Source organism: Rhyacophila brunnea, unplaced genomic scaffold (genome assembly GCF_057557595.1).
Source record: "Rhyacophila brunnea isolate RB1 unplaced genomic scaffold, BYU_Rbru_1.0 scaffold_13, whole genome shotgun sequence".
NCBI lineage: Eukaryota > Metazoa > Arthropoda > Insecta > Trichoptera > Rhyacophilidae > Rhyacophila > Rhyacophila brunnea.
The window spans coordinates 24636439-24663362 of NW_028232785.1; the positions used below are offsets into that span (position 1 = coordinate 24636439).

Genomic DNA, 26924 nt, shown 5'->3' on the forward strand with positions numbered 1-26924 from the left:
TCAGTTTCAATGGAGAATTCTGAATAATAAGTAGGTTAATAAACACATTTTTTCTTTGGAATCAACTTCTCACCAATAATATTAATTGTTTCCGTAGGTAGAGGAGTATTAATCAATTTGTGTTAGCTGGAAACATGTCGAATAATATTATATAAGTAGGTTTTGGGTTTGATTTCTATTTATTTTATAATTATTATTCTAGTACCTACCTACCTATCGTAATTAAAACATAAACCTAAATAAAATATAATATAAATAAATAAAAATACATTCACAAATTATTATGTACACCTGAAAAACATTATTTCAGGCATTGCACGATAATTAAATTACGCTACGATTAATAATTATTATTACAACTATTATATTACACCTTCGTTTTTGTTAACGGCAAAATAATAATTTACAAAATTGTCAAAATTACGACGGCAGAATTTCAGTTCGTCCATCGATCGGATGCATTAGTTTTTTTTGACGATGGCAATACTTGTCGCGGTTGTCATCATTGATTTCAACTGTTTGACGTCTCTAGCTTTTGTTTCGGCAAAGAATATTATTTGTCTTGTTTCAAGTCGCTATTATAAACATGGACATTAAAAAGGAACAAGAAGAAATGTCTACAGACACAAAAACAATGCCGAATAATTATTACGACAATACGGCGATGGAATACCCGTATAAGAAAGAAATCTATCCATACATTAAACAAGAAATTGTCGACGAATTTTCCACGTCCGATGAGGTTGTACTTTTGTGTTAATTTAACTATTAGAAACCATTAAAAAACATGAATTTATTTTTCATTGGCTAGCAACTCCATGTTATTTTGATAGATAGGGATGTATAGCCCACAGCCAAGCAGTTACGATATCACTACGCAAGTGAACATAGGATTCAGGTTACGTATCCTGAATTGAGTGGGTAAGTATTGTGTTGTCAAATTGTGTCTCACTATGGAATTGAAACGTAATTATTCACTAATTAGATATGTACTTAGTTCGAACATGTTACCATAGACTATAAATATATTTAAGAGCATACTTCAGTGAAACGGCAAATAATTTTCAACTATAGGTGCGACGAAATTTTGCACTCGCTGGCAATCGGAGAGTGAGTCTGAGTGAGTGAAAGTCCAGCTGTGAACACGTCAATTTGTTTCGTGATGGCGACGGGGGTATTAATTCTTAAATCGTGTAAAGATCACTAAAAAACGTTACCCATTTACTTGAAAAAGAAAACATGTCTATGAATATATTATTATTGTTACTAATAGAACAATAAACAGAACGTTAAATTGACGCATGTTGAATTTTTATGACAAATTATGTTTTGTTCTGGACGCGTCGTTTACACAATCTTCGCGTCGCGTGGTCACGATCGTTTAAGACCGTGACCCAGCTGAAGTATAGTCTTAATGAATCAAAAATAGGTGATTTTACTTTTGATTTTATTACGTATCTGACTTGAATGCGTATATTCAAAATATGAGAGTGATTTTACTTGTGAGATCACCGCATGATAATAATTCACCTGTGCCTGCGTTGATCGCATTCGACTGAATTGAATGTTTTAAATATATTTCAATTTTATTATATTATTACAATGGAGGTATTCAGCGCCATGATTAGATTAATAAAGCCTGAGCATATCTTTTTACACAAGCAACGAGTGGTCCACTGTTGAGCTGTCAAAATTATATCCCAGATTGCTTGACATATTAATTCGCCCTTTCTCGTTTCAAATTGAATTATAAAAAATTCTAAAGTCAAATATATTATTAACTATCTTTATAAATAATATACATTCCTGTTATTCATCAGTTTTTAAAGTCATACTAGTCCTTCATACAAAAACCGGTGGTAATATCGATTTCCAAAGAATATGTAGCATTGATCTATGCATTACATTTCTAGAAGGTGCCAGTGTATTATTTATCATGTTACTCATCTATCCAAATCAAACCATTCCCTGTGTGAACACGACAGACGTGTCAGTATGAGCACTCTATAGAACAATGGCAGGTCATCCATAGATAACAACGGGAGGGCCTGAAAAAGTAGGATCAGTCGTTGTGAATGTATCGGCTTTCTACTTGAGTCGGCAATGGCGATGTACAATCCACTACAAGGCATGCAACTGCAATGCGACACCGCATAAGTAAAATCCTTGCCATTTCAATATACCTACGTATTTTAATTTCCAGACCGATTCACAACTATGCATTAAAACTGAAATTGAAGTGAATCCTTTGTATACAGAGATACAAGTACCAATTAAAAATGAAACCTGTAATAACGTAGAGGAATCGAGTGAATGCTCAATATCTTCAAAGATATTTCATGATAATTCTCAGGTAAGTGTATCACAGTGGCGAAGAGTGGAGGTAGGCCATGGAGATCCGACATAAATCGTGCACACTAAACTTTGCCAATCATACTTATTTGTTTATATTGAACTAATAATACAAATTGCAGATGGGATTAGTTAGTTTTCAATATTCAATTAAACCCTTTCTAATCCAAACCATAATAGATAATCTTTTATATCTTAAATCATGTACCTATGACTTAATTTACGTACTTACACCCATGGTGGCCACGCGGCTCAAGCGTTGGACTACCACGCCGTGGGTCTCAGGTTGGAATCCTGGGTCATCACACATATTGTTTTTCAATTTGTGTGTGAGTTAGGGTATGGACCTAATAGGTTGAGCAAGTGGCTGACATCTATTTCTCGTAAAAACAAAATCTGTTAATACAAACCTTTATCCTGTGGAGGGCCATATGATCCTATAAGGATCGGACATGGTCGAAGATGACTTAATGGCATAAATTTAAATATTTTATAAATGAAAGAATATTTTTTCTCTTGTATCCTTTATAACCTGGTTTAGGCAGAATTTAACTGAATTTTAACACTGCAATTTTTGTACACGTTCAATGTAAACAAGTACGTCTGACCAAGCTTAGTGTTGACTAGGTATTTATATCGGACCACAGCCTACTTCCACCCTAACTACTGGTGTATCAATATGATACCTGTACACATATTTTAGGAATTTTGGATCCAAATGACTACACTAATTCTTGGCAACATAGCCATATGTAAGTAAATAAATTTGCTGTAAGTTAAAATTTGTCGCAATTAAGTATGACTCCTTGGGCGCGATGCCCGAGGGATGCTGGTTCGATTCCTGCGGGGTGTCTTACTTTTTTCAAAAAGATTTTGTCTATTGGTTATAATATTATAATGATGGAAAAGCCAGTCGCCGTGGAATAAGGCTTTGAAGATCATTTCGGTTTACGACTTAGTGATGGTCAGGTCGTAAAACGCGAGAAATATAAAACCCGCCTGAATGGTCTCAATTATTGCCAATATTGAATGATCGATTCGTTTGCGAAACTAACTAATAATACAAAATTATTATATTATTGTTTATCGCGTGTTTGGATTTAACCCATATTTTTACATACGTGAAAATAAAGCCTTGTTACAGTCTCACCTAAATGATTGATAACGTACGATATAGGTGTTGTTATTGATAAATTTGAAGATGCTGGTTTATGCCCCGGCTTTGGCATCATATTATTTAGTTATGTTTCTGAGGTGTTTCAAAATTATCTATGTTTTAATTGTTTATTTTCAGGACCCCCCGGTGAACGCCTATAGAGATTCTGATACTGCTTTCCTTGACTTCAAAGTCGATTTTATTAAAGATTTGACACATCCGTTTAGTGAAGAAAACCCCCAACCCGGAACATCATATTCAAAACATCTCCCCGTCAATTCGGTAGGTGCTCTTTCTTATTCTCTTATATTTTGACCAGTGACCCAGCTAGCCAAAGGGGGAGACTCTCCGCTAGAGACTCTACGTCAATCTACTGAAGTCTTAAAATGATGCGTCAGTAACGACTTTTTTCGCTTCGGTACATGTTCAAACACGCGCGTTAACATGATCTTAATCCCTAATTCATTTATCGTTTGTCAATTTATGGCTACGGCCGTGTGTTGTAGCTTAACCACTGGGAAATGCCAATAGAAATGGCGTATTTCAAAAAAATACTACCTTATTCTTAGGTCAATAATTATTATAAAACAATCATTATTCGTAGGATGTTTATCACATTTGAATGGTCAAAGACATAGCTTATAATCAGTAGCTTTAGAATTGTCTTCAAATGTGTTAATCGTGCCCATTTTTTGAATATTAAAATGCCTAATTCTTGTCAAATTTGGGATCACAGAGATTATAAATACAATTTTGTATCGTAAATATTTCACTATACAATGTTAACATAAATTTTACTAATGGTTTTTTTAAATGCGTTTAAAAATTGATAAATCTAAAAATTCTTAACACCACTGATCATGGATGGAACATTAGATAGAGAGGTTTAAAAGAATACTATTATATGTAATAAAAATACTTTATGCAGTCATCAAATGTTTAAAATAAATATGAAGAATAATAAGGCTTCAAAATTATATAAATAGATTATCTACAACATTTAAGAAATGTCCAGGATTATGCTCTGAAAATACCATAAAATCTACATCTTGACCTACGTGGGCCGTTAAGCGCTGACCTTTTTTATGCATGGGTTCCGTTTTCGATTTCCGGTGAGGTCACAATATACTTGTGTGATATACATGTGATTTTCTCAAAGTTTGGGTGTTGGATTGTTTCACTTCTATTACTAAATACACTACTGTCATTGAACCTCGTGACCTGTTGTAGAGTAAAAAGAATACAATGAAAGTAGATTATACTTACAGAATCGCTGGCCTTTCATTTGAGAGCTCTGAGTGCGATACACTGTGAGCACACAATACATTTATGGGATTTTATCAAACCCCGAGTGTTTGTGATTGTTCAAAATTAATAAACAACATCGAGTACGAAAAAGCAAGGACATGGTTATTAATGATTAAAAAAAAAAAAACAAAAAAACCGTTTATATGCGTTCATAGAAACAATTGACGACGTTCTAGATAATAGTCTCAAGTAATCATTACGGGTGCCCAGTGGCGAGGGGTGGAAGTAGGCTATTAAGATTAGATTAGATTATTACCCTATTAGGTATTTCAGCTACCATTATATCTGAATTCCCGAATCCTTACCCATGTTATTTTTTTCCTAATCATATTTATGAAAGTTACATTTTTAAGTCTTGAAAATTTTATTTTCTCTCATTAAAAAGATAGTCTATAGTTTTTAAACATATTATAATATTGTTTGTTCGACTGTGGTAACAAAGTGTAATCCCCAATTATATTAAAAATGACCACATGTTCTCTTATTCATGTTTGACTGATTAAAGTATATAATAAAACTATCCTTGGACTTACTATATTATTATAATATATACTGAAACTAATTGATGTGTAAAACCCACACACCTGTTAGTAATGCACGTTCCGTAAGAATATGTATTTTAAACAGTTTTTTAAATTTTTAGTACTATTACTTTTATGAACCGGATTTAGTAATTCGAGGATATTAATATCACTGTCATTATCATGGGAGGCTGACAGGGTTCTAGCCTGGGGGCCTGGTGTGGGTAGTTAAGTGAGAGACCACAAATTTGCTATAATAGTAAAAAAAGTTGCCTGCGTCGCTATTATATTATATAAAGAATATTTACACGATGTGCTATGCAATTTGAATTGATATGAATATTGATATAGTTAAATGATAATTCATGTGTAGAAATTTATTTTATAATTATTTTTAATATGTTTCATCACCATAAAAATGGCCATTTATCCAATAGGTATGTAAAGGTTCGCATGTTACTTGACCAACATAAAGAGGGTGGCGACTAGTGCTTCATAATATGTTGCTGCCGACAACTCAAATCAAATTTAAAAATACAAAAATCGCTAAAACTACACAACCCTTAATTTGACCTCGAAGAACCTTGGTATTCCGCGGAATATCATTTGGGGAACACTAATGTAAAAAATCACACTGCAATTCACCTTAGCGATAGGAAAATCCTGGCCTGGGGGCCCGCTTCCGGATGTGGGGGCTATGGTCATTGTTGATATACCTATTATTTTATGTTACTTCATGTACGGGTAAGATTATATTCAATCCTGTTTGAATAATTACAAATTGTTTTCATATAGATTTCTCCCGGCCAATGTTTCACTGGACGTCCAAAAACAAATGGAGGCCCTTATCTCACAACTGGAGAAATTAAAGAAGAATTGGTACAGCATTCAAAACTATCTACAGATGAAAAAAACGATAAAAATGAAGTAATCCTACCTGATTATCCTAAAGTGGCTGCAATCACGTTGAGAAGATTGATTCATTTTCCACGAAATTTTATTTGCAGTATATGCAATGAAGTTTTTGGATCAGCTCATGCTTTAAAAGGTCACAAAATTGTTCACAATATTGATATTGCTGATAAAAATAAGCCACGTGCAGGTTCACAATTAAATAGTGATAAAATTGACAATGGTGCCAAAAAATTTAAGTGCGACGTTTGTTCGTATGCAACTATGATATCTAGCCATCTAAAATCACACAGGAAGATACATACCGGTGTAAAACCATTTAAATGCGACATCTGTTCTTATGCAGGCTTAACTTCTGGCCACCTTAAATCACACAAGATGTCGCATACTGGTGACAAACCTTTTAAATGCGATACATGTTCATATACATGCAAACTGTCACGAAGACTTATAGTACACAAAATGAGACACACTGGCGAAAAGCCGTTTAAATGCGACATTTGTTCTTATACGGGTATGACGTCTGGCTATCTGAAATCGCACAAAATGATACATAATCCCTCGAAACCGTTTAAATGCGACGAATGCTCATTTACAAGCACATTGCATCACCAATTAAAATTACATAAAGTAACGCATAGTGGTGAAAATCAATTTAAGTGCGATATTTGTTCTTATTCATGCAAACAACCACAAAACCTAAAGAGACACACCATGATACATACTGGTGAAAAACCATTTAATTGCGATGTATGTTCTTTTACGTGTATAACGCTGCAGGGATTAAAAAAACATAAGATGAAACACACTAAAGAAAGACCATTTAAATGCGATATTTGCTCATACGCATGTTCACAACACAACGGTTTAAAATTACATCAAATGACACATACTGGCGAAAGGCCGTATAAATGTGATGTGTGTTCGTTTGCATGCCTCACATCTCACCAATTAAAAATACACAAAATCTCACATACAAACGCAAGACCATTTAAATGCAATCTGTGCTCATTCACATCCTTACAACGCAACGGTTTGAAATTACACAATATGACCCATACTGGCGAAAGACCATTTAAATGTGACGTATGTTCTTATACGGGTATAACGTCTGGCCATTTTAAATCACACATGATGATACATACTGGTGAAAAGCCGTTTAAATGCGATGTATGTTCATACACGTGCATTCAGTCACAAAGGATGAAATTACATAAAATGACTCATACTGGAGAATAACAATTTTAATGTCCTTATTTTTTTTCGTCGTCAAATAATATATAGTAATTAAAAATCGTTGACTCACAATATTTCAAAAAATCCTCGAGGACAGTATAAACTTAATAAGTATTATGATCATATAACAATGGCGAAGGATGGAGGTAAGCTGTTAAGACCCGACATTAATAGTACACATTAAACTTTGTCAATTAAACGTATTTGTTTTCATAATTAACTATTTCTTTTATTCAACGAATAATTCACAAGATTTAAGAATGTACCATTCTGATTATTGAACGTACATACATTTGAAAAACACTTTCTGAGAAAGTATACTCACTGCGAAGCATAGAGGTAAATGTGACGGACGGGGCGGGGCGTAAACCCAGGAGATGCAGGGTTCGATACCCTACCGGGGTGGCTTACTTTATTCAAAAAGATTTTTTCTATTGATTATAATATATTTTCTCAGAAAGTGTTTTTCAAAATTATGTTTATTTGTTTTCATTCAACTAATACTACAATTTATAGTTAGTTTTTGCTAGTTTTTTTTTTAATATAATTAAACACTCCCTAATCCAAGCCGTAGTAGATAATTGGAAAAAAAATAATCTTTGATCTTTAAAATATCTAAAATCATGTCATTAAACCATACATAATTTTACATATATCGTAAGTTTAGGCAGGGCTTAATTAATTGAAAAAAACTAACTAGCACCTTCTGTAATATGTATTCTTAATTCAACGAAAACAAATAAATATGGCTGAAAAAGTGTGCACTATTTTTTCGGATCGCCCATAGAATTCCTATACTATTCTGGTCTGGTTTAAGCAGGATTTAATTAATGTTTAAAAACTAACCAACACCACCTGTAATAATATGTATTCTTAATTCAGCGAAAACAAATAAGTATCACTGACAATGTTTAGTTTGCACTATTTATATCGAATCTTAACAGTCTACCTCCACCCTTCATATAATTATATTATAAGCTATATACATTATTTTGTATTATAACTGTAATTCTTTAATTCTGGTACACATCGAAAATGTTTCGCAGTATCTAGTAATCAATAAAATAATTATTATTTATTTTAATTGTACAGTTGAGAGTTGATAAAATGTAATGTTTACAAGTTCTAAAACTGTGATTTGTGAAAGACATCAGAAATAACAGTTTACAGTTTATTATAATAGGTATTTTAAGATGAATCATAGATTTATTAGTGTTGTAGTCGAATTTCCAGGAGCATGCATTGAATTTAAATATAATATTTCAACATATTATAACAACACAAATTTACATGCATACACCAAGATACAATGACAGCGATTGTTCAAACACGTCATTATGATCACGTCACTTACTGTCACAATATGCTGGTACGGCGACAAATTTAGTCGATTTTTTCGTCATTCCGCAGACTGTCTATAACAGGGATGGCTATCCTATGGCACGCGAGATGATTTTGCATGGCACGCATTTCGGGTAAATTTTAATGTTTATTATTATGGTTTTCTTATCTATGTATTATTTATTATTTAACCCAATTAATATTTTATATAAAGTCTTATTGAATCGTTTGCGAATTATCCCCAGTTTCACTGATACGGCTACCCTGTTTCTTATACATCCCTTACATTTAATTACCTACCTACCCCATAAAATAAATATTGGTTATATTTTTCAATGTGGCTAACTTGAATGCAGAATGGTTCCAGTTGCATGCCTTAATGCCAAAAGAAGCTGTGACTTTGGGGGCTGTATGTATTTTATTTTAATCATACGGAAATCCGTCATGACCATGTCAACTATAGCATTTTTTTAACACATCTTTAGTCAACCTATTATAGTCGATGAACATCCGGGAGAATATTGCATCTATGAACTTTGCATAATCCCATAAATCCATTTTATGGCATCCGTTAATAAGTCGATAAACGACGTATATTTGTGACGTTCATACGTTTTATTAGGAACATAATTAAAGTGACGTCCCTAGACAAAACGCCGCCCCTAGGCAGCGCCAAAATTCCGCCCCATCTTTTATGCAGTATTTTTTACCATACTTTCATGACTCCAATATCTAAAAAATATTGTGTTGTATTTATGTATACATTAACAAAATAAAACCACTAAAACATACAAAATTAAATTTAGATATAAAAAGCGCATAAATATAATATAACTAAGTTAGACACTTACACAAAACCACAAGAGTCTGAGGTCCTTAAAAGATACACCTGACAACTTTAAAACCTTTTATGTTAATTAATACATTGTGTTGCCAACCACTGAGCTGATTTTTTTAGTGGAAAGATATTTTCGTTATTGTTAAGTTTAGGTGCCTATTTCTATATATTATATCAAATGGTTCTCCACGATTTGCCGCCCTTCGAGTGACTGCCGCCCCCAAGCGATGCTCATTCTGCCTACCCCCACGGGACGTCACTGCATAATTACACAAAGGCAATCTCTTATAAAGAGAATTATCTTAAACGTTTTTTTTATAATAATATAATATTATATAAGTATATTATTATCTTATGCTAGCATACAATCTTGATATAATAATACTCATTGCATAAAAAATAAATAACTAATGTAAAGTGTGTAAAACTCCAAAATATTAGAGAAATTGTATGATTTAAACAAGGCCGACTATTTTCAGGCCGCGTCACAAGCAACAATCATCAATTTCTACAAACAGTTTACCATATTGTATTCGCAATAATTAAAACTACCATCTAAGTTTATAGTTTCGTGTCACAAACTTTCTATAGACCAGGGGTAGTCAACCTTTTTATACCTACCACCCACTTTTGTATCTCTGTTAGTAGTAAAATTTACTAACTGCCCACCGGTTCCAAAGTAATGTTAATTTATAGACTAGGCAAGTAGCTTTACTTTATAAAGTTTAAAAGCAGAGTTAAAGCATATATCTATTAATAATTACTTACCAAATACTTTATGTCAGGCTTTGCTAAGTTTGGCAGAATAAATCTGAACAACTATAACATTACAGAACAACTTACTGTAGTTAAATATATCTTTTTATTTATACTTGGCATATAAATAGAAGCATGGAGTCCTACCGCCCACTATAAAAGCTGGAACGCCCACTATTGGGCGGTAGTAACCAGGTTGACTACCCCTGCTATAGGCCACAGGTTTGACAATTATCCAGTTAATTTGTAGTAGGTTCGCCATCCCTGGAATACGTTCACCATATAATTCTATTGTTCAATTTTTAGATAGCAAAACCTGATTTGTGTTGTTTTTTTTTTTAATTATTTAGTAATTATTGTTTGAATCTTTTTGTCAAATATATACTAATATATTCAAATTTATTTGTTTTACATATAATGAACATAACAAATTATAAATTTAAAGCGCTCACGACATGACATAATATAAGTGTTAACAATTTTTAAAATAAAAATACAGATAAATGTGAGTTAATAATACAATAAGTAACAAAATAAGAAAAGAAATAAAATAAAATAACAAAAATAAAAGTATATGGAAGCACACAGAGTGGACTTTGATAGACCCTATCTTAAAAACTTATAAAACATCGTCCACCTAAATTGACCCTCACGTAAGTGGAATATATCAATATCTGAAGCGATTTCATTAACATGGTTATTGCCCTCCCAATTGGCATTACTAATGGGTGGTTAGTTCTGCACCCTGGGACAACAAACAACGGATGCCCTCGATTCCTAAGGTAATTATCGGAGACACACAAGCCAACACCACCAAGAATGGCAGAGTTTACATTTATAAGTAGGTAAGTACTCACTAATATAATATAATCATTGTGTATCTCAAATGAATTTTAAATTTATAATAAGTAGGTATTTAAAGTTTCTTTAGTTCACGTTTGATATTAATAGATATCTTGTTATGCCATCTTATTTACAAGTGTGTTGTAATTAGCTATAAAATGGAATGACATGACATTATAATATATTATATTTAGTTAAACCTTTGAAAACACGTGTAATGTATAATAATATAAATCAGCTTCTGGTATAGGAAATACAATAACAAGATGTTAGGAAATTATATACCTGGTGGCAAAATCGTATTTAACAAGATATTATGTTTCGCCATATGTATTCCAAATTTTATTCTACATTAATTAATATCTAAAGGTACCTAATACAAGAAAATAAATTTTAAGATAGGTATCTACGACCAAAGAACAGTTTAACAAATAATTCCGATAGGCATTCCTCTAATACACTACATTATGGAGAAGGGTTTTGAATGTGTGAGTATCCTACAAAAATCAAACACACATCCCTAAACCAATACAAAAAAAAAACCATTATTGAATGACCGTTGTGCATAAACCGTGAGCAGTTGTCAGAATGAAGTACCATCTTAGAATGACGTACTTATTGTGTTTAAGTTTATCCCATATTCTTCCACACGACCATTGATTCTGTGTTCCATGGGTACGATACAATTCCATTATTCATACTATGGGTCGTATATAGGATATTGGGTTTTCCATATTATCGATAGATTGCAACTGGGGGATTTTGAATATATTGATACCTATCTCAATCTTGATAGCTATAAGGTTTAACGATCTGACTGACTACTTAACGTCTTACTTTTACGTATATTCGTTTTTTGTTCTGTTTACATACCTATCTGTATATTATTATGTTGCATTGGTTACATAGGTACTATTATAATGTCAGCATCTCTTTCATCTATAAATAAATATTTTAGCTTATTTCCTCTTTATTCTAGTTGTCACGATATTACCTTACCAGTATCACGGTATTAACTGTGCTTGTCACGATATTACCAAACTTTTTTGGCTCAAATTAAATTGTAAAAAAAAAGAATAGTTACTATGTTTAGAAAGTCCATTTAATATATATCATTAAGGTGAAGCATGGCCATTTACATCACATATTTCACATTTTTTATAGCATGCAAGTTTACAGTTATATATGGTACTTTGTAAAATCTATCACGATAATACATCCCTTACCCTATAGCAAATTATAAAATTGTTTGGACTTATACACTTACACCGTCACCGGCATGCAGCGCAAGTATAAGCCCGAAATGACGCACTTCGTCAATCACTTTGGTTTGCCGAAATGAATGACGTCACTGTCTTCGCATGGTCTAACTATACAAGGCAATGACATTTTAATATGGACGAAGCATCTGGAAAAAAATGACACTCAATTTTTGTCGGGTCTGTTCTAATCTGTTCTTACGCCATTACAATAAAGGCGATATTGCTATAAATTCCAGATGCTTTTTGTCGGGTCTGCCGAATGGTTTGGTTCGAACGGGTTCGCTCAAATAATGAACATTGACACTAGAAACACTGTTCTAACGCCATTACAATAAAGGTGATATCGCTATAAATTCCCGATGCGTGATATCGCATAATGGAATTGCGTGACGTCTTCCTATACATGTGTGAATGTCGCTATGCATGAATTTACTTGCTAGCTACTGTATTGAGTGCGTTGTCCATTAAAAATATCATTGATACAAGGTATGCTCGCCTTTCATTATCTTGAAGCTCGTAGGTCACTTTGCTCTTAAAGCATTTTTCTCTGCTCTCGTGTGGTATAGTTTCCAATCCCGATATTCTTGTAAATTTGAATTTTTATGCACCCGTCAATTACATGTGGGGTCGCAGCCTTGACCAATTTTGGGTGAAAGCTGTTTCCTCATATCAGACTCACCAGGCACCAATAGCGAGGGCTGTGTGGTTGGTCAACGCACTCCCAAGAGATGTAGACATTTTTAGCGACGCATTATGCATTCTGTTTTTAAAACTCTATTTTATTGTTTAAGTAATTTGTATTTTTTTTTTGAAATATTGTTGTTTTTTATTATTATTATTTTTATTTATTTTCTATGAAATTATTTTTTTTATTTTTCTCTACCTTGTTTTTTCTCAAGTTGATTTACCTGTACTTTTTATTCCAAATGTCTTGTTTTGAACGTCTTGAATTAATAATTGGTTATGTGCTCAACGAGTCTTTTTAAAAAAAAAAAAAAAAGAAAGTTGCATGCAGCGCTCAGTTTTGATTTATATGACTATTATCCCAGTCGAGATAATTTTCAATTTCCGACTGGGCTGATAATTAATTCTTCATGCAACCCGTTTAGGTAGCATAACCAGAGTTGAGGCGACGAAATTACTCACACAGAGGCATTGTTTACAAACAGGTGTTTTAAATTTTTAAATCGACTTTTAAAAAAGGAGATTTTCTGTTTTGATTTAGGAAAAAAAATGGAACTGATCAAAAAAGGAACAGCCTGTAAAAGAATACTGAATTCTTCAAAAATACACCAGTGCACACAATCTTTCGTAGCTGTGATCGCCTCAACTTTCGGTAACAGACCTATACCAATAATAAAATATTAATATTCTTATTCAAGTGTGGCTGTGAATGTCAGCGCAATTGCGACAATGCGCTGATCGGCGAGTTACACAAAAATTTGGCGCATGATCTCAGATACGGTCAGCACATTCTGAAAGTATGACATACTTCGATGAGGGTCAAACAACAAAGCATGGTTAACAAAACGCCACGAAGATGCAACGGTGCTTAGGGTCAGCATTTAGGGTCGGCAGGTTATATGAAAGTATGGTAAAGCAGGCACGTATGGTGAAAAAGTATGGTGAGGAAGGCTGGTAATCAATTTGCGGCAAAATTTCCATGTTAACATTATATTATATGGGTACGTTATCATGGTCAAAGTAAATCCTCCGTGATGCCCTGCATTTTTTTTATCGCGTCGCTATTTCTCGTAAGTAGTTGTCGGCTATTGTTGGCCTACTTCATTCAGTTGTATTTGTACGAGTGAGCCGATTCCTTGCCTCTCTTTTGACATACCTACTTCGATGAGGGTCAAACAACAAAGCATAGTTAACAAAACGCCACGAAGTTGCAACGGTGCTTAGGGTCAGCATATTGCCAATAGTGACCTACCTACATCGATAATGGTTTGCTAAATTTATCGAATATTCATTTATATAAATAGCGAGTCATGACTTGATGGAATATCAGATTCAGTCTCAGTCTGTCAGTAGGTAGTAGTACACTCTACCATCGCACCTCGCCCAGAAGCATCTCTCACCGTGCCTGGGACTCAAGCATTTCTTCTACCGAGCCTCGGACCGCTAACATCTCTCCTGCGTTATTTTTATTCATATTATACCTACCACCTGTATATATTTACGCAGCAGTAAATTCTCGATCCCTGATTCACTCAACAACCAACGGTCTATTCATTCATTTTTAACACTTTCACCACTGCCAAGGAAGTAGGTACTCTCATCTTCCGTCAAGTCGAGAGGGAGAAGATGGATTCCTCTTCTCGCTTAGTATGCTGGTTGCTGGACATTGTCTGTCATGTAGGACATGGAAGTGAACAATTTAAACACCGGAACGATGGTCGAAAATTGTGATTTTTATTTAAATACCTACCGCTATTTGGTTACATTTTATATTATTTGTTATAATTTTTGTGGAAGTCAAAATGTACGTGTTTACAATGGCGATATTTAGGAGCATTTCTTGCACGGGAAAATCGTTCGCTTCGTTCGCTGTCAGTAGGTACAACATACGGCGTTGCCATTCATATATTTTTAACGGCATTTGGACAATGATGCCGTTTATAATTAATATTGATCACTATTTATTTATTTATTCTCGCAATCAACCCTTACTATGCGTCGGCTTGATAATGATTAAGGCCTCTTTACATCCACAAGGAGACAACCCAAAATGGGGACCATTCGGGGATGTAACAGTACCTATTGAAAAATATCTCTTTATAGTGGAACTGTATTAAGAAGTCATTGTTGTCGCTAGTGTTAATAAATTTCACTGCGTGCCTACTGCAAGATGAAGTTTTTAATATCTCTGAGAGTAACTCGACAGTTAAAAGTATGCAGTAGTTGTTGACCGAGCACAGTTCACCATGTCATTATATTATTAATATGGTCGTATTTAAAATATTGAGATCAAATTCATGTCTGAATAAAATACTTTGGTGCAACATACTATGGTCCCCATAAGGGGAGGGCTGACAGGATTTTAGCTTGGGGGCCCGGCGTGGCGAGTCGACTAAATAATTGAGATAAACACACATTACAAATTTGCTCTAATAGTAAAAAAAGTTGCCTGCGGCGCTATTTTCCTTTAATTAGTTATGTGATTGTGCGATGTAACTGTGTCATTACTTGATAACTCCATAATTAAAGTGGAGGTAAGTATTAAACATACACATACCCTTAATTTTTTTTTTTTGCCGTTTGGAAAACGCTACTGTAGAGCGTCAAACTGCCTTTAACCTTGGCGATAGGTAGGGCCCTACAAATATCCTAGCCTTGGGGCCCGCTTCAGGATGTGGGGCCCATGCAACATACGTAATAAAAACCATCGAAATAAATACAACGGAAAGATAAAAAATGAGAAGGCACCTAAGTAAAATAGATTTTTTTATTACGTAAGTATATTTTGTATTATTCGAATAATTGTAGCAGTGAAGAGATGTGCATAATTAATTATTATTAAGTATAATACCTAATTCATCTAAAATTCTGGTAGGTTGGTCCCTACTCGTAAGTATCATGTCGTACCTATTAATATTATCATACAATAATGATAGCGCTATAGTCCGATAACTATCTATTTTGCTTGCAATCTATATTATCAAGTTAATGTTGTTATTGAATAGATATTGAATACGTGTATTAATTAAGGCGCTAAGTACCAAAAAAATAAAAACTGACATGTTTATAGAAAAACGTTCAACATACCAATGCCAATAACGTAAACTACGGTCTAAGTGTCACAAGCAAGTCAAAAAAATACAGCAAAATATTTAAATCTGGCGACGTTATAAGTCCGTTGGCGTGTTTTATTTATAATGGTGTAAGTACCACTGCAGTGGTCAACGGCATTCAATATATAAATTGGCTGACGAAGGTGTGTTGACACTTGCGAGTTCTTAATTCCTAAAATTATGGAAGCTGCCGAGATTGCTTCACACTGTGAAAACACATTTTTCAAAAGGTCTGCTTCATGCAATTTTACTGCAATGACTCAGTATTTTGTAACCACAGGCAATACTACTTTTTGGTACTTAGAGCCTTAATTAATACACGTATTCATATAATACAATCAGAACCAGGGAATATTAAATTAATGGGAATTTACCTACTCTATTGATTGTGGTATCACAGGCAACGAATCTCAAGTGTGGAAAAATATGGGATAATCTTAAACACGTGTTAGAATAATATGTTATTATTTGTAACGTCTGACAGACGTGAGGTCATTGGCTCACCCAGAAACTAAAATCTGACAAACTGGTTGGTGATGGAACTTATAAAATGGCCAGCGACTGATGCTCCACACACGGCGCTACCTGCTGAAACCTAATAATCTCATAACCTCAAACTATCAAACAAATAGTCTCACCTACCTACTTGATTCTATGCTTTTACTGTATACAGGCAGGAGTAGTATTTTTTCAACATCTGCCACATATTTTTACTTAAAAATCGGTTCGCCCATTTTCAACTTTTGACGTCTCCACTTGTTATTGCTTGTATAATAATGTGATTTTTCATCGAATCTACTGATATTGGTAGCTACCACTGTTTTATGGGTGACTGGAAACTGAGAGACTAGGAGACTAGCATGTCGCGTCTCTTCGGTTTCGGTCGCGGACGTTTTGAAACTTAGGGATTCCAGTCTTGCCGCTAGCGAGCCGCCATTGAAATACATTAGGTAGAGACATACTTAACTGGATACTGGAGTTTCAGTCTCGTCTTTTTTGAGTATTCACGTGAGTGGATGCCCTGACTGTGACGACGTGCATTCACTATTGAGTGCCGTTAGCATGTTTTGTTTTGGGTTTTCCGGCTTGACCACAAAACAGATACCTAGGTAATAAAAATAAATAGAATTCCGATAGGCTATAATATTTATATCAAACAATAAATTTCGATGCAGGGTTTTGAACGTGCGAGTGTTCTACGAAAATGAACCACGCATTATAGACGTGCAATAGTGTGTGTAATACACCAATATTAAATGAGCGTCAATGCACAAACCGAGAACAGTACCTAAGTTGTCAGTTAGTATTCGACGTAGGTATGACGATTATGAGGGTTTCACAAGCATAGTGAACCAAGTCCATTCTGGTTATTATTGAGTAGGTAAGCTAAGTTCAAACATAAAATTTGAATATTTCTAATTATGTAAGGGTAATATTTCCCTTACATATTAACTTAAATGTACTCAAAATAACACTTCGGAATTGCAATCATACCCTTACAGAATTAGAAATAAGTACCTACTCAAATATTATGTTTGAACCTAGCTTACTCAAAAATAACCAGAATGGACTTGGTTCACTATGCTTGTGAAATACTCATAATATTGAATACGTGTATTAATTAAGGCGCTAAGTACCAAAATAATAAAAACTAACATTTTTATAGAAAAATGTTCTACATACCAACACCAATAACTTCTACTATAGTCTAAGTGCCTCAAGCAAGTCAAAAAAATACAGCAAAATAATTAAACCTGTCGACGTTGTAAGTCCGTTGGCGTGTTTTATTTATAATGGTATAAGTAGCACTGCACTGGTCAACGGCATTCAATATAAAATAGCTGACGATAGTGTGTTGACACTACTTGCGAGTTCTTAATACCTAAAATTATAGAAGCTGCCGTGATTGCTTCACACTGTAAAATTACATTTTTCAAAAGGTCTGCTTCATGAAATTTTACTGCAATGACTCAGTATTTTGTAACTACAGGCAATACTACTTTTTGGTACTTAGAGCCTTATTTAATACACGTATTCATTATGTGTCGCTAGATTTCAAAATAAGCTAAGTCCACCTTTAGGTATTTTTGACTTTTTTGTGAACTGCTTTCTAATATTTCTGCATTATTGAAATGTGGAACTTATTAATTTTAAATATTCCATAATTTAAATAATATAAACTTTGACCCTAGTGACTGTGTACTTGAGAAAACAAAAAGCTGTTCTTCTCCTATTCATCCATTATGGACTTGGCTGATATTGAAATCTAGTACACATATTATATTCTTGATACGTCTTTAAATTTATTACGTATTCTTCCTTACTCGAGGTCGGGTGACCGCTTCTCCTTGCCCGTTAGGTATTTCAGTTCCAATAATTATTTTCCCCTATAGTTCTCTTGGCTTGACAGCCATACAATACCCTGCTTCAAAATATTAGTCCACGGCGATAGCTTTCAGATTTATATTTTTTATTAATCTGACCTGTAATTAGGATGTAACCTGTATTACTGTCTTCAATCTACATGAATATTTTTTATCTAAGTACTAAACGGCCATTTTCTTTCGGTAAGAGAGCTCACGATGAATTCTGATACGGCGAATGTAATACGTACATTTTACATATTTTATTGACTCATGAAAGTACTCGGGGTAGAATCTTTTTGTTGCATTTAGAATTTTTATATACTGGCAACTTTAAGCAATATCTATGGCTACTTATTGCCTATGTTAATGCAATATTGTTTGACTCGTACTGTCATTGTCTGACGTAAATAGATTTAAAACGTAAAATGGACGTTAAACGTGAACCGGAAGACAATGAACCAACTTCAGAAGTACAGCCGGCGAGCCCGGACTGGTTTGATGTGCCAATAAAGGTCTCCAACAGCCCAAACATCCCTACTTCCAATAAACATTCCGAAGATGGCGAACTGACACATGAGGTACAATTTTAACAATAATTCAATGACCCAGTATTAATTAAACAGTAACAACTCAAAAATCGTAGTTTTGAGATAATCATGTTTTAATATTTTGAATAAGTATTTTACAATACACAAGATTTGACAAGTTTTAAAAGGATAAAAGTCCGAATTTATTTATTCTAAATTGAAACGTATGGTCAATTGCCAGTTTTAAATGGAAACAGTTCGAAATGGATCTGTACAAAACTGGTTTTGTTTAAAAGTTTGTAAAATTTCATATGGGTTTTTTCTGGATCTCAAGGTATCTAAATTATTTTTTTCGAATTGTTTCTGTACAAAAACAACTAGAGCTCATTTTTACGAGTATTTTCATACCAGTATCGTGAAATATCGAATTTTTGACTTGTTACCGTTCAATACTGAGTCATCGATATAATATTATATCGTACATATTTTCAAAATCTTCATAGTCACTTCTGTTATCCGTTTATTCGAAATTTCCGTTTTGGTCAGTTCAGTTTTAAAACGTTGATGTATTTAGACGATCAGCTCAGTCCGTTCAGTCGAGGTTTCAGTTCCCAGGTCAGTTCGTTGCGGTGTGTATTTAGGTATTTTTTATCAACTAAAAATGAATAATATTTGTATAACTACTTTCTAAACACATTGGTTGGTGTCAGCTGTGCATATATGACGGGTGGTGGTGGGAACTTTAACGTAGTACCTATTTAAAGAAATTATATTTCAATCAAAATTAGAAACGTAGTATGAAATAATTACAAGATAAAATAACTTTTTATATTATACAACGTTTTTAAATTTTCTGTTGAATTATTATGCTCAATATGCTCAAACTTCTACTTGATTTATGAAGTACTTAAATAAAAAAAACAAACAAACAAATATAGAATACTGAAACGTCATTTTGACATTTCATTTTGATTTCCATAGTAACGCATATATATATTTTTAATTTAGTTGCCAAGACCACCCCCTTAGCAACCAATAATAGTCTTTTACTTTTTACGGATTTTTCTGAAATAACTTTCCATACAAAACAGAATTAACTGATAATGAATTCAATTCTGCTTAAAGATGGCTAAAAGTATTAAAAGAATGCATTGGCATCGTGCTCTGATATATTCTAAAAGTATCAAATGTCTAGCTAGTCGGGAAGTTAGTTAAAAATCGATTGCAAGATTCGTACTGGATAAACAACCACCGGACAAACAAGAATACGAGCTAATAAAAACGTTGTAAAATACGGCAACATAGTAATTTACTCGTCAATTTAACTGGAAACTCTAAAAACGGATACGATAACCGATAGAAATTCTATCTTGTCTCGTCTCCGTTTTAGTTTCAGTCAGTCGCTTCAGTTTTGCATTTACCGTCAGTGTAACTGACAGCTCGACGGAACCGTAGACTGATTGGATAGCAAAACTGATCGTTTATCCTTTAATGTGATTAGATTATCACAGAAGGGGCCCAGATTCGATATCCGTTGAAGTCTTAATAATGAATAACTGTTACTTACCTACATATTTTGTTTAAATCGAGTTTATGTTGATGTTGTACCTACCTACGCCAAACGCAAGACAGTACACGCGCGTGTGGCAACACATGGAAGCTCGTGGTTAATTCGGATATTTTCGTACGTTCTCGGTAATCTTCGACACGATCGTACACAAAAAATAAGAATTGTTTCAAGTCGGTCCTGATTCCAGGGAACGACTCAAAAGTGGCTTTTAACGAACAGGAGCGAACGCGGCAGACGGTAGGCGTTAGATTCTGCCGATGTAATTTGAGCCCGAATACCGAATTTAAATGTATTCTTTTATTTTAATTTTATAAATAATGCTTCATGAATATTATGTTACCTATGTACTTAGTTGATGGTTTTAGACTAATGATATTTTCACATTTTTTATAATACTTATATATTATGTATCATGCACTAAATTTTTTTAAATTGTTCGTCCAAATATTTTAAATACCTCTTCTTCATCTTCGGCTATCTCAGCCATTTAACTGAAACATGTGGACACTACATGGCGCATCCAAGAATCCTTGTTATTCATGCGTCATTCCAGGTCACACCAGACACTTTTTAGATAGTGTTTTGCAGCCTTCTAGGACGTCGAAATCTGTTGGTTTGAAAAACAGGCAAGCCAGGTTGAAGTTCTCTTCTGACATCCTCAGCAAACGACTGACATATTAAGTCCAACGTCGCCTCTTCACTCTCAACATACCTAACGAGATGCTGCGTATTTCGCTCTCTTATATCTTCATCGTAAACATAATCTTCTCGAAGCTCAGTATACGATTGGTCAGCCTTCGAATCGAGATTTTAATCACCTAGTAATGGTTAAAAACTTTGCAGTACGAATGCATTTCGTTTTTGTCTTTGTGCAATCGTAATAAAGCAATTTCAAAGCAGTATTACCACAACTTAATTCTAAATTCAAAATTACTTGCCTCTAGTTCAATAATTAATGTAGTAGCTTCATTTACACATTTATTTCTTAACAAAAAAGCATTTTCATGAACATCTTTTAATTATACTCATTTTACAGTATGTATTTTTTTTCGACCATGTCCGATCCTAACGAGATCATATGGGCCTCCACAGAGTGGAGGTTTGTATTAACAGATTTTGTTTTTACGAGAAATGAATGTCATCCACTTGCTTAACCTATTAGGTCCATACTCTGACACATACACAAAATGAAAAACAATATGTGTAGGTACTTGCCAGACCCAGGATTTGAACCTGAGACCCACGACGCTATAGGCCGAAGCTTGTGCCGCTTTGCTATCGTGGGGCAGTTATATTATGTAATTTTGTATGTAACTAATTTATTGTTTTTTTTTTTTTTTTTTTTTACAGAATAGTGACATCGTAAATAATGACCATCTAGACGTTTACGAAGCAATCAACATCAAAGATGAAATCATCGAAGATCCACTCTCAGCTGGGTATGCCAACACATTCGGGGAATGTTCATATTCACAGACACAGGTAATTTATTATACATGGCACGTTTTTGAAGTTATACTTTTTTTGGCGCAAGTCTCGCGACCTTTTCTTTCCCTATCTTTCTACCTGACGTGTTAAAAGACATTTATTTTGAATTATTACATGCTCGCAACAATATACCCAACTAGAATAATTCAGATCCCTCCAGATTCATCATTTTCAACTCCTGACTTCTCTACACGGGGTACAGAGAACAGTTCATGTCACTAACCTGATCTGTGCCGGAAGGTTTTGCATGGCGGCAAGTGAAATTTTTTCGAAATATACATATTGAAAGTTTATCATAAACACTTACCAATCATTTGCTAAATGTATTATTATTGGACCAGTATTCTTCCGAATTTTAAATTATTCAAAACAAACGCCTAATTCTGTCTTCAAATACAGGCGAATAAGTTCGCGTTTTTTGTATGGCCGGCACTGTACGCCCGGCCATATCCGCGAACTGGTTCGCTTTGGCAGAGAACCGGTTTTAAAGATAAATGACGGCAGAGAAAGTCAAGATTCTTTTTATTTTCTAAAACTCTTTCTTAAAGCACTAATGTGCATGGTTGCTACACCTGTCCCGTGCAGCAACGTTTCGGAACAAAAAGTGTAGCACTAAAATCTTTTCATTCTGACACGTTTATAGCGACATGGAAGACGGCTGTGCATAACCTGCGGCTGCATATTATACATGGCGGGTGGAGATGTGGTAACTCAAATCATCGCTATATATTACTTTAGGAACAAACCTTCACAGCCATATAATATACGGCCGATTCAAGACAGTGTCACAAAACTGTAAAATGCGATGGTAGTGCTGGTTATTTCTCACACTTCGAATGCAACGTGGTAAACTGCTAAATTTGCGGCGTCGTATTGCGAACATGAAGATCTCTCTTCACATAGTTTTGTATGTCTGTAATGTTTTAGGTTTATTTCTTGTACGATGTATATATGTATTAATTAGAATCATTGATTTATGTGAGCTTCTCGCGCTGCTCTCTCTTATATGAAGTTTGTATTAAAAACTCTGTAAAGACACTTGAGTGTGTGGTGACCCCAGTTCTTGTGTATCGGTTCCTGAAACATTGCCAGCCAATCAATTGTCTGGTATAATATTAAGTAGGGTAACGGAGATGAAAGTCTATTGTATGATGCAAAGTTCACTTTCAATCAACATATTCTTAACATCAGTACTTCCTTGATCTAGCAAAATGCTTGCTTTTGTTATGAGGGTTTCATGATGATTTGAAAACGTCCGAGTGCTACGTACATTAAGCGCTATCATTATTGTTATCAGATATTAAATTTGATATGTTCCATTTAATGTTTAATCTTACCTAACCTAACCTTACCATACATATCAAATAATCTAGTATATCTGCTATTTTAATTTTTTCCCCTGGCTTCTTGTAAACTGTCAAGAAGCGTGTTTTATTTAGACATGAATTTATCTCAGTACTCTACGACCTAAAAAGGTTGAACGGTCTTTAATATACGACCATATATTTCCGATACAACATTTCACGATGAAGTGTGACACGGCGAACTGCATACGTACAAATTTCCTGACATGGAGGTGCCATTCTGATGGTACTGTCGTCTATTTCGGGGAAATTTACATTTCAAACTTCAGTTTTATTTCCCTCCATCGAGTAGGCATAGTTATATCTCGATTACAGAACATCTATTTTATGCAATTTGAATTCATGTAGATAAACTGAGGTATTTTACATGCTTTTTTATAGATCTGACCTCATTGATCAGACAGATTTCTCCGACTTTGTGACAGTTATCACAATTAAATTGGTTATTTTATTTCTCTTTTTCTTGTATATTTTTAGTTTCCTGGTCAAGATTTCAATAACGTAGATACCCACACCGATATTCATCATCAAGATTCTATAATAAACGAAGCTGTCATTCCTGAACAAGGTTTTTTGAAGCATGATATTCCTGCAGCAGTTGAAACCGATTCGAATGATATGACAATACCCAAAGTCTACGAAGTGCCAATAGTGACGGGGACAAAGAAGAAACAGACTCGAAACTTATCAAAAGGCGACAAAAAGCAGTTGGTCAAAATTAAGTTGTACGGCTGCGATAAGTGCAGTTTTCAAACGGGTAACAACAAAGACCTAAAGAAACATTTGGTGATTCATAAAAGTAAAAAAATGTGGCAGTGCAATGCATGCGAATACAAATGTCCGACTTCCGGAGTACTGCGCAGGCATCAGCTCGTGCATACAGGAGAAAAACCTTTCAAATGCGACGAATGTGGATACAGATGTACGCAATCTTCACACTTGAAGAAGCACAAAATGCTCCACAGCGGCGAAAAGCCTTTTAAATGTGAGTACTGTGACTACAGATGCACGGGATCCAACGATTTGAAACGCCACGAGATGAATCATACAAATATTAAACCTTTTAAATGTGAAATATGTGAAGGTACTTTCACCAGTTCGTCTCATTTACGGAGACATCAAATGGTTCATACTGGCGAAAAACCCTTGAAGTGTAACGAATGTGATTATAAAAGTACAAGTTCTAGTAACTTGGAAAGGCATCAAATGTCGCATAGTGGTTTGAAACCTTTTTCTTGCGATGAATGCAGTTATAAATCGAGAATGCTGTCAACACTGAAGAGGCACAAAATGACACATAGCGGGGAAAAACCATTTGGATGTGATATGTGTGACTACACTTGCGCTCATCCTGATAGTTTGACAAAGCACAAAATGAATCATAGAGGAGAAAAACCGTTCAAATGCGATCAATGCACTTATAAATGTACCAACTCGAGCGACTTGAACAAGCATAAAAAGATACATACGGGAGAAAAGAGATTCCAGTGCGACTTTTGCATTTACAAATGCAACAGTTCGAGTGATTTAAATAAGCATAAAAGGACTCATGGAATAACTAAATCTAATAATGTTTAAAACATTATTAGTTGTGATCTGAAATCTGTCACATTGTGGCTCATAATTAATGACTTTGGAAAATCGAAAAATATGCTTCCTGTTCCCCTGTCACTCACTGCCTTAGCGTTTGGTATTTAAATTCAAATTAATCTTCTTAGAATGGACTATTCAGTGCGCGTACCAGTAGCGAAGGCATGTAGGTAAGCTGTTAACCTTATCACTGCCAGCCAAATTTTACTAGGTGGACACTTGTAGGCCAGCTGTTTTCGGAATAAAATAAATCCTTTAAAAAATATGAAATAGGAACGGAATGATTAATATTTGTGAATACTTAGCAACACAATATCATGTTTATCAAGTTTATCGTGAATATTTTCACACTAAAATGATAAATATTGTTTAGAAAATGTACACAGAATGTTTATTCAGAAGTTATAACATTTACAAGAACCCGCGAATATATTCGTCCGTGGCCTGACGTGACATACATGCTTTGGCTAGTTAATTCGTCCGTGGCACGGATAAGATTTTAAGATCCGATATAAAAAGTGCTCATAAAACTATGTCAGCCATACGCATTTGTTTTTATTGAATCAAGACTATAATTTACACATGGTGTTGGTCAGTTTTTAAATTAAAACAATTACACCCTGCTGAAACCTAACCGTAAAGGCTCTGGCACATAGAACGCGATCTAGTTGTATATACAAGATTGCATCATCCCCACCACACACAGGGCGATCTGTCGCAGCGAGCAGGGATACGGTTGTTCAAAATTACAAAATCAGCAGAATTTTATCACACTTAGAGTGAAGATGCGATGTTGGATCTGGTTCGGCCACGTGCTGCAGACGCCTGGAGAAAAATTGTCGCGTCCTGCGAAATGCGTGATGCTGGAATGACGCAAGAAGAATGGTGAGCGATAAGGATTCTTGAAAGCCACGTGTGGTGTCCATATGCTCCAACTAAGAGGCCATCATTGTCAAATAATAAAAAAGAGTATTACGTTGTATTTGCTTGCTGTGACAGTCGGTATACCTAGGGTATATTAATTGTGTTTTTCGAGTAATAATGTCCTGATTTTATTTTATATCAGTGTAAAATTTTATGGTAAACATATTTTCAATAATAGGGTCAACTAATACGTAAATGACAGGGTGATAAATATTGACTTCCTCAAACGAATGGAGGATGTGACGTTTTACTTATTATCATAAGCATGGTCCCCACATCCTGAAGTGGGCCCCCAGGCCAGGATCTTTGGGGGCCCCCTCTACCTATCGGAAGGTTAAAGGTGGTGTGATGCTCTTCAGAAGCATTTTCCAAATGGTGTTCCAGGTAAAATTAAGGGTATTCAGTGTATTTTAGCGATTTTTTGTATTCTTGCATACACCTAAATTATGGAGTTTGCAAAAATCGACAGACAATAATTTAAAATTGTATCACAGAACCACACATTTTAAAATCTTAATACTGTTGAAGTAAAATAGTTCGCAGGCGACTTTTTTAGCATTAGAGCAAATTTGTGATGTGTGTTTATCTCACTTATAAGGTAAACGCGCCACGCAGGGCCCATCGTAAAGCCCGGGCCCCTAAACTAGAGCCCTCTCAGCCACCCCCTTATGGGGGCTATGATCATAAGTACACCATTCGGCCACATTATGAGATGACAAAAATACAGCATTCTCAAACTCGTTATCCAAGGAAAGATTAATGGCAAAACTATC

General features: G+C 34.5%; 2 protein-coding genes across 2 annotated transcripts; both read left to right on the plus strand.

Moving 5' to 3' along the window:
• The first annotated feature begins 534 nt into the window (after nt 1-534).
• Nucleotides 535-10740, plus strand: LOC147077022 (uncharacterized). Its single transcript, XM_085940970.1, has 5 exons — nt 535-742; nt 2204-2353; nt 3647-3790; nt 6133-6439; nt 10727-10740. The coding sequence occupies exons 1-5, from the start codon at nt 587-589 to the stop codon at nt 10738-10740; spliced, it is 771 nt and encodes a 256-aa protein (XP_085797096.1). The 5' UTR covers nt 535-586.
• Nucleotides 10741-19044: 8304 nt separating this feature from the next.
• On the plus strand, nt 19045-26181 carry LOC147077023 (uncharacterized). The gene is made up of 3 exons (XM_085940649.1): nt 19045-19266; nt 22136-22267; nt 24115-26181. Exons 1-3 carry the CDS (start codon nt 19114-19116, stop codon nt 25213-25215), a joined length of 1386 nt encoding a protein of 461 aa, XP_085796775.1. The 5' UTR covers nt 19045-19113; the 3' UTR covers nt 25216-26181.
• Nucleotides 26182-26924: the final 743 nt, after the last annotated feature.